A 10,251-nucleotide genomic window follows, 5' to 3' on the forward strand; every position below is an offset into this window, starting at 1 on the left:
AAAGGGTATAAGGGAGTTTTTTCCAATTTAAGTGACAATCGAAACGGGATTATTTTATTTAAAATTCAGAGTCGTCACTTGAGATAATTTATGGTGCCCCAAGTCACCGGTTCAAATCCCGAATCGAGGAAAGATTGACTCTGTTTTACAGTCTGCGAACATAGAAATCCGGGTAAGAAATTCTGTTAATCCGGGAGAAGGTGTTAGGCATTCCCGGGCTCCGTGGTTTTAGCACGATCGCTCAACTGTTAATATTGGCGTATTTATTTGATTTTTAAAACATTCTTGAAACCTGTGTGCATGTTTATTCCCTTTAAACCATTTTTAATAATCCGATTGTTATACAACTAATTATTTGATTACACATTGTGAATCATGTCACGGGAACCGTACCCACTATCCACAACGTGTTTATTTTATTAAAATTAAATTGTGGTCAGGTCACATAAATGTACCCCGGATTTTAGAAATTAAGTGTCATAACCACATCACGGGAGCCGTACCCGTACTATGACAACGTTGTTCCTTTTAGATGGATCTCCATCTCTCAGTATCTCAGGTAGGTCAAGAAATTTCTTGCAAAGGTTTTGCAAAGGACCTGTTCTGAAATTCGCAAGGAATGTGCTCTTTGAAATGTTGTTTTCAACTTCTTTTATGATGATTCCTATGATCATTTTCTCAGTTTCTCCAACAACCAGGGCATTAAGAACAAATTTAAAAGATTCATAACATTCAATGACAACACACTTCATGTATTCATCCGCACATATGCGCTTCCAAAGGTCAGCATCTCTAGAACGAAATTGTGAAGCCGTGTCCAATGCAATTGGGATCTTGCTAGCAAGCAAAAAGGGTGGCCATTGAAGAACTTTCAGACTGGGGTCCGACGAATAAGGAACAAGTAATAGGTCCATCTCCCTATCGCTTATAAGATCTTCTTCACGGAAACTGCATATAAATTCATTCCATAGCTGAGCGAATTTTGCAGCTTCACTTCTCTTACTAGGTGAAACCTCATTAAAACTCTTAGAGAGGGAAAATCCCTTTTTTTCATTCTTGTCAGAAGGCACCAAGTAAGAGTTGAATGCACCAGGCAGAGACTGAAATCTTGACCTTAACATGTCTAGAGTTCGTATCTCACCGAGACGATCAAATTCCAAACTAATTAATCAAGAAATGCTACAAGGTTCAATTGTCAAATTCATTATGGCAAAAAGAGACAAAATAGAAATAAATTGGGAGATGCAGATATAATATGAAAACAGCAAACCAAACGTAAACTCTGGCTCGTCAACATTGAAAATATTTTAATTAGAGTCTTCATTCATGATCAACAACTTAACGCCAATAAAATATCTAAATTAACAGGTCCAACATGATTTCCATCACCTCAGATTAACACAATTAACAGGTAACTTAATGAAACACTATTAAGGATAGTCGAAATTACGCAATTTGTTTAAGAGTAGAAGAGAATGAACCTTTACAATTGCTTTACTGATTCTTTCAAAATTAATGAGCGGAAAACTTCACAAAACTGCCTTGAAGCTCGACTAACAGGCAAGGACTCGAACGGAGCCTCGACTAGCGACGGACTAACCAAACTTTATCGAAAAGACTCAAATCGCGCTGACGACCTCGAAATCTACTCGACTCGGAAAATGGTTTTTGGATGGCAGAGAGTTTTTGTACGTCGATACCTAGAAGTTGTTACAATAAAAGGCAATGTAGCAGTTGATCGGCATGTCAGATTCTCATGAGGAAACAATTACCTCTTTTAGGCAGCAGATGCGAATGGAGCTTCAAGATTCAATTCTCTTACAAGGTATAAGAAATCATGCCCAATTTTCACATTTTTAACTAAACTATTATGACTAGATGACTAAGGGTGTATGTAGGGTTCTGCTGAGGAAGGTGGTCGCTGGTTTACTCTAGGTTCAGTGGATGGTGGGTCATTCTCTAAAGGTGTGAGAATGGAGGAGAAGAAATTCAGGGGTTGCTGGTTAAAGGGGTGGTGGGGTTCGAAGAAGATCAAAAAATCAGGGGGGGGAGGGATCTCGTGAAACGGCGGATTCTTTTTTTTCCCTCTTCAGATTTTCTAGGCCTTAGTCTATATTCCCTAGGTCTAGGTCTATATTTTTGTATATTTGTTAATTAGTCCCTAGGTCTTTTGTGTATTAGGTCCCTAGGTTTTTAAGAAAGGTGTTAAGGGTATTGGGCTTGAAAATTATGGGCTAGGTCCGAAAATTAGGCCTAAAAATGGGTTGCTCGAGCCCAAGTTTTATTCTTTCTCCGCGAACGAGACTAAAATACGACCTCATTTATTAATTAGTCCTTCTTAAGTAAAATAACTATTAAAATAAGACCGGTCATTAAAATAAAATTATTTTTGGTATTTTTCCAGATTAAAAATGACTACAAAATATTAATGAAACTATTTTTTTTTGTAATTTTCATTTTCTTATAATTAAATAAAGTAAAAGAGTAAAAATGAGTTGAAACAGCTATATTATGCCTAAATTAAATAATTACGTGCTAAAATATGAAAAATCTTGGGGAGGGTCAAAAATCCAGAGCTGTCACGCCTCCTTTTTACACACCCCGGAAGGGGTACAAGGGAGTTTTTTTTCAATTAAAGTGACATTATTCGAAATGAAATTATTTATTCATTTCAGAGTCGCCACTTGGAATAATTTATGATGTCCCAAGTCACCGGTTTATTTTAAATCCCAAATCGAGGAAATTCGACTTTCCTTTTGAAGTCTGCGAACCCAAAATTCTAAGTAAGGAATTTTGTTAACCCGGGAGAAGGTGTTAGGCATTCCCGGGTTCCGTGGGTCTAGCACGGTCGCTCAAACTATTAAAATTGACTTATTATCTGATTAATTACATGTTTTAGCCTATGGTATATTTTAACTTATTAGCCGTTTTTAATCAATTTTAGGAAGTTTCAACGTTATCTAAAACACATCTTGAACCACGCCACATGAAATGCACCCGCGGTCCATGACACATTTTATTTAACGTTATTGAGAATTAGAGTTGGGTCACATGAAATTCACACCCGAGTTTAAGAAATTAATTTTAAAATAGTGCGCCTAAAGCAACTACACGCTTTCAAGTTAATAACAAGGTTTGAAAGGGTCATGAAAAATTCAACTAATGGCACACCTCGATTTCTAAAGAGTTAAAATTAATTATCCGAGGGTCATGGGTTATCTAATTTTATTTATGGCACACCTCGAGTCTAATTTAAGGGATGTTTGAACTACTCTGTTGAGTCTTTTGAAGGCCATAAATTATATGTTTTGTTGAAATGGCACACCTCAATCTAATTGTGAAGGGCAATACTTAATTAAAAAGGTCCAAGATGTTGGGTCTACTCTAAATTAAGGTTCAAATTACCCTTACTAGTTATAAGCCCGTGATTCATAATACCAGGATTAAGATGTAAAAGTTGATACGGTAAAGAATGTAGTAGTGAAACTGCAGAATATTGAAAGCCCTAAGTTCCATCTAGCATTTTTAAATACGATGAACATGCATAGGAGCAGTATTTCAATCATTATTTTAACTGGGAAAGAGGTGACCAGATAATCTAAGGAGGTTGACTCTTTAATACTTAATTTGGCAACATTAGTGCCCATATGAATCTACAAAAGACAACAACTCAATAATATATTAAAAAAAGACTTTGTATTACTTCTAAAGTAGCTTGCAGTTATGCTCAAACATTCATCCAAATATATTGATGAAACAAAAATAACAGTAGCATTTAATTAAAGAGAGACGCATACATAGAAATGAAACAAGCAAACAAGAAGATCTGGTATAAAGCATTTGACGATGAATTCTTTTTACTGTATGTTTGAGCTCTTGTACTATACTTCTTTACATGAGGAACACCCATAGATCTCAAACAGCTCCGAACTCATTCATTTAAGCACAAATCAAAAGCAAACTCCAGTATCTAAACAAAAGAAAGCAAATCACAGCAAATGAACCACCAAATTAAGCGATAATCACATCGGAAACACTGACCTAATAGACGAATTATTCAAATCTGGAGGTGATCCAAAATGGTCAACACCTTAAAAGCTTTACAATCGCTAAAAATTCTTCAAGAATTGTCTAGATAGGAAGTTGACCAGGGACCTTTATCGACAACGGAACAGGAACCACGATTGGAGATGCTGAACGGAACACCTATCGACCTCGACGCTCCACCGATGACTGAAATTGACAACTGCTGCTGCCGGAATTCCAAATTCGAACCCAAAATTGACACGAATCGAGGACTGCGCCAGCAACCTCGATGAATTGAGTAGAAAGAAGTGCAAAAAATAACAGGGATTTTGGAGAACTGATTCACGAGTAAGCCTTCTAGCCGCTTAAGAGTCGTTGCTCCCTATTGTATCTATGTATGCCTATTTTGTGTGTGTTCACGGCTGATTTGTGTTGTGGATTAAGAGATCTTAGTCGTTGATGGGGTGAAGATGATGAAGGAATATGGCTGATTTCATTTAGATCGTCGGGTTTTCCATTAGCGTTACTCCTGTTGTATAGGTCTAGGTCTAAATGTGTATTTTTGTGCTTTTCTCCTTTTTTTTTTCTTTTCTATTTTTTTCTTTTTTTTTTTTCTTTACTCTTTTCCCATTTTTCTTTCTTTTTTCCTCTTTTTTTTTTGTATCTGTATTTCTAAACTCTGCTTCTGATTCCAAAAGAGGGATATGAAAGAAAATAAATAAGGCTCAAAGGGGTAAGAAAGGATAAAGTGTTTAGATAGCAGAATAAAATATCTTCGTCATTCCAATCTTCAAAGCATGCCAGATACAAACAACACAATTAAACAAACCAAACAAATCACACATAATATCTTTTGACTACATCAAAATTGATAGTCATATCCATACATTTGCCTTCTACATCTGTTAAATAAAAAGCACCATTGGACAACAATCTCAATACCACGAACGGCCCATGCCAATTAGGGCACACTTGCCTTTAGCTTCAACCTGATGCGGCAAGATGTGTTTCAATAGTATTTCTTTATGTTCTATCTGCCCCAGTTTCACACAATTCGGGTTTGAAGTGATCTCAAAATGCCTTTACTTATTTCCTTCAAATGTCCCTATCATCTTCAAAATTGTTTTATTGCTTCATGACTAAACTAACTTTTAAAACCAGGCTGAGAATTACGTGTGTATGTCATGTCACTAGAGTCAGCATGAAAAGAACTATAAAAGAAAAAGAGAACTAAACAAAGAATGACTAGAAATAGCGAAAAAAAGAAAATTGCATTTGACAAACAGTGAAGGGGTCCTAACAACAAAACATGCAAGCTAAACTGGGGCTACAACCCTGGAACAAACCTAGACAATACTAAATGAGTTACTATGAAAAAATAAACTAGGCCAAATAAAAGCATGAAGGGTTTGAATCACAAGACAATATCCGGATTACAACCCTGAAAATAACCTGGACAACAAAAATGACAACAAAATAAACCACCAAGACTCCTCTCCAGCTAGCCAAGAGATAGAGCGTCTTTCTAATTACCAAGCACGGCATCTTAGCCACTGGGTTCCACATTAATATTGCCAAGACCATTAACAACTTCAATATCATTAACTTCAGTCAATAAGTTCCCAAGAGGATTCGCATGCTCCTTGTCACTGTCATTGATCACAATTACCCCTTCTTGAATCATTCTTTCTATTTCTCTTTTCAAAGAACGACAATCATCAATGCTATGCCCTTGGACATTAGAGTGGTACATGCATCGTACAGTAGGATCAAAGCCTTTTGCATATGAGTCTGGAGTATAGCCAAGGAGCGGCTCAATCAGGCCAGAATGCTTTAACTTTTCAAACAAGCTTGTGTAGGACTCCCCAATTGGTGTGAAACTATTTCTTTACCTTTGTTCCCCTCCCTGCCCTGTTTTCTTGGGTTGTTGGGTGCTCGAAAATGTTGTGAAGGCAAGAATGCATTATACGGTGCTGGCGCTCGCCATAGGGAGTGACCTGGTGGTTGGACCGATGACCGAACATTGTTCAAAGGATAATACTGAGGTGGATTATGTGGAGCTCGGGGATAGGTTTGGGGTGGAGTTGAGGCTGGGTATGTTGGTGAGGCGGACCCTTTCCATGTCGTGACTCTGAAACAATCATGGCAACATCATCGTGTTCCTTCTGACCCAGCAAGCTTCCTGTGTCGTTCTGAATTGCTTGTGTTGTTGCTTTTAAAGCAGAATAGCTCATGATCTTGCTCGACTTCAACCCATCTTCTACCATTTCTCCCATTTTTACCACATCATTAAAAGGCCTACCCATAACCGTGATTAAATGCCCAAAGTAAGTTGGCTCTTGAGCTTGGAGAAAGTACTCGACCATCTCTTTTTCTTCTATCGGGGGATTGACTCTAGCAGCTTGCTCTCTCCATCTGAGCCCGTATTCTCTAAAGCTTTCATTAGGCTTCTTTTCCATCTTGGTGAGGGACATGCGATCCGGGACAATTTCTATGTTGTACTGAAAGTGTCGGGCAAAAGCCTGAGCCATATCATCCCATGTGTACCACTTGCTAACGTCTTGGCGGGTGAACCACTATAGAGCTGCCCCACCGAGACTCTGACTAAAATATGCTATCAATAATTTGTCTTTCCCACCGGCGCCTCTCATCTTAATGCAGTAACCTCTCTGCCCACGGGATCTCCGTACCCGTCATAAAAATCAAACTTTGGCATTTTAAACCCAGCAGGCAGTTGGACGTCAGGAAACAAACACAAGTCTTTGTAAGACACACTCTTCTGGCTCCCTATCCCTTGCATGTTTCTTAAATACAACTCTAAGATTTTCACCTTCCTGGATATCTCATCTTGCCCCACTGTCTTAGCAGGCTTTTCAGTTTCACCAGGAGGCTCAAAATGAGGAGCGTGGGAGTATGGATCTGAGACTTTGAAAGTTGGTTCTGGAGCATAGTGTTGGGCATCGGGGACTTTGAACACAACCTCGTTAGAGGATCGAGGAAAAGTAGCTGGAGGAGGAGCTACAAGAGCATGAGTGGCCAAAGGAGCGGGACACGAGGTGGTTTTGGCGGGTAGAGTGTGAAAAGGTTATGGGGTGATATCAGCAGCAGTGGGAATCTGGATTTGTGATAGTGGTGAGATAGTTGCAGGGTTTTCAGTGTAGTTAGCAGGGAATGAAGGTGGAGGATGCCCCTTGATCCAAGACTGATACATTTCTACCATCTGCTGTTTCAACATTTGGACCTCCCATTTCAATTTAGACTCTGACTCCACAAACTCCCTCGACGGGTCAACAACTCTTGTGTCCAGGTCTTTGCTACTCATGGTTACCTTGCTCTTTGACTTTGTGTTTAAGAACCACAATCCAACCACCCTTCTGATAGAATGAGGGTAACAAAGATAAGTGAAGTCATCATGTTAGCGTTAGGCCATTTAACAACTAAGAATATCACATTACGTGCAATGCACCTAGCAACAATTAACGGTTCAAGAATGACTTCTAGGGTCACAAGGTCACTTGGCATCATCCCAATTTTGTTCATTTCAATCTTCTCTTTTCTTTCTTTGCTTACACTTCTTGGCTTGCTCATTTTCCTTCCTTTCTTTTTTTACTGATTATCGCTCTTTTCCTTCCTCTTATTTCTCACGTCCCACAACTTCATCCTTTTTTTTCTTTTCTATTTTTTTTCCTTTTTCTTTTGATAAAATAAAAAAAAAATTCGATCGAACCCTATGTAGGTTGCTTACGTATCATGATGCCACATGAATCAGATCTTTGCGTAGTTCGGGAAGATCGGAAATAAAACAAACAAACTAACGTTCCTTTTTTTCTCTTTTTTTATTCATTACCTTAATGACTATTCTAATGAGAAAAGGGTAATAAAAGAAGCAAAACTTTTTTTGTTGAATTTTCTAGACTTAATGTTCTATATCCTATTCTAAACTCGAGCATACATTTTTTCTCTTTTTCCTTTCTTTTTGAAATAGATACTCTATGAGAAATTATTAAGGGAAAACCCTAAAAGAGAAAAATATATTTTTGATTCTTTTTTTTATGAAGGAAATCTAAAGAATAAACCACAGAAAAATATTTTGAATTTTCATTTGATATCCTGACGCAAGATTTCGAAACAAGCAATGAAAAAGATAAAACAAAATATTTTTGGATTTTAATTTTGATTGCCTAAAGGAAAAATTCTAATGATAAACAAAAGATAAAGTATATTTATTTTTCTATGTACAATATCCTAAAGTTCTAGTTTAAATAAAAAGAATTTTTTTTCCATTTTTCATTAATTTCCCAAAGAAACACCTCAAAAGAAAAAAAATTTGGATTTTGGAATTAATACCTTAAAAAAAACTTTTGAAGAGGTACTAAAAGAAAATTCTCTTTTTTTGAATTTTGGTCCTAATATAGTAAAGGAATACAAAATAATTTTTATTTTAAGTTTTAGATATTAATTGCCTAAAGGAAAAACCACCTCAAATGAATTTTTTTTAATTCCTAGAATTAGTATTCTAAAGAAGACTTCTAATGGAAATATAATAACGCAAAATCTCTTTTTTTTGGATTTTTAATTTATAACACACTTTTTCCAAATGCAAAATAGAAAGTACAATAATAATAAAAACCTCGACATTATTATACAAAACTAGAAGGTAAAAAGACAACATAAAAAGAAAAACAGACTCAAAACATAAAAAAAAACATAAAATCTTCTTTTAATCCAATCCTGAATGAGCGATCCTGACTAGATGGTCCTGGGGCTCTATCATGCTCAAACTCCGGTAAGCGGTAAGTGGATCCATACCTGTATGAGAAAACTAAAACCAACACTACGTGAGACAATACCATTCCCTACTAGACACATGCAAGACATGGTTGAGGCTATTTTTGCAAAACGACTTATGTGGCCAAAAGGTAGCTAGAAGTGTAAAATATGGCTAAGACCCCGCAAAACCAAGAACCTATGATTTACTAGGAAGACCGGACCTTATGTGGGTTGCCTACGTATCCCGCCCCGAAAGACGAGAATCAGGTATGCGTAATTCGGGAAGATTGGATAGGGGCGAGAATTAAAATAACGGCTAATTTAGAGAAAATATATTGTTTGTCTTTTGTTTTGAAAAATGATGAAACATGTAAACTCTTTTTAGATTTTCTTTTCCCCCTTTTTTTGATTTTTTGATTTTCGAAAAATTATGAAAAAGTGCAAAATCCTTTTTGAATTTTCATGTTTTTTTCTTAACAAAATGTGACAGAAAACATAATTGGGCCCTACTTGCTTTATTTTCACACTTCACCCTCTCTTTTTTTTTTCCTTTTTTTTTCTTTTTCATTTGCTCTCAACTATCATTGGTCCGCCAAATGACCCTTTTACCCTTGAAAATTGCAACATGTAGCACATAAGATGCATCATGATGGTCTTATATACTTTGGGTACACCTGTCCTAGACGGACTCAATCCCTGTGTTGAGTCCCCAAAGTCAGATGCACGTGATGCAAACAATCGAAACGGGATTATTTCCAACTTAAAGTGATAATCGAAACGGGATTATTTAATTAAAATTCAGAGTCGCCACTTGGGATAATTTATGGTGTCCCAAGTCATCGGTTTAGAATCCCAAATCGAGGAAAAGATTGACTCTGTTTTACAGTCCGCGAACACAGAAATCTGGGTAAGGAATTTTGTTAACCCGGGAGAAGGTGTTAGGCATTCACGAGTTCCGTGGTTCTAACACGGTCCCTCAACTGTTATTATTGGCTTAGTTATCTAATTTTAAAACACTTTTAAACCTATGTGCATTTCTAACTTTAAAACCACTTTTATTTGTTTAAAGAGTTAATTCAAGGTTATTTAAAACATTATCGCAAGCCACACCACATGAAATGCACCTGCGGTTCACGACGTGTTCTATTTAACCTTGTTTCAATTATATGCACCCCTGAATTTTAGAAATTAGGCCTCACAATTACATCACAGGAACCGTACCCGTAGCTATGATAATTTATTTAATTAAACGTGCCTAAAGAAAACTACGGTCGAAATGGTTGTGGAAAAAGTGTAGGATTCCATATGAAGGATTGCTACGAGATCAATTTTATCACTAAGTACTAGAAAAATATTTACAATTTCTCACAAAAGATCCACTATTTTAGAATTATGTGTCTAACTACATGTAAAAAAATGCCACTTATACTAAAACGTTATTGAGGCAGACAATCA

The 10,251-nt window shown here is 36.8% G+C and overlaps 1 protein-coding gene across 1 annotated transcript; it reads right to left on the reverse strand.

Moving 5' to 3' along the window:
- Positions 1 to 488: 488 nt before the first annotated feature.
- LOC142176641 (callose synthase 5-like) lies at positions 489 to 1,121 on the reverse strand. Its single transcript, XM_075244722.1, has one exon. It carries the CDS (start codon positions 1,119 to 1,121, stop codon positions 489 to 491), a length of 633 nt encoding a protein of 210 aa, XP_075100823.1.
- Between the last annotated feature and the right edge of the window lie 9,130 nt (positions 1,122 to 10,251).

The sequence above is a fragment of the Nicotiana tabacum genome, chromosome 3 (assembly GCF_000715075.1).
Source record: "Nicotiana tabacum cultivar K326 chromosome 3, ASM71507v2, whole genome shotgun sequence".
Classification (NCBI taxonomy): Eukaryota; Viridiplantae; Streptophyta; class Magnoliopsida; order Solanales; family Solanaceae; genus Nicotiana; species Nicotiana tabacum.

Excerpts from the sequence above, each read along its gene's own strand:
- LOC142176641 (XM_075244722.1), bottom strand. The coding sequence starts at position 1,121 with ATGTTAAGGTCAAGATTTCAGTCTCTGCCTGGTGCATTCAACTCTTAC.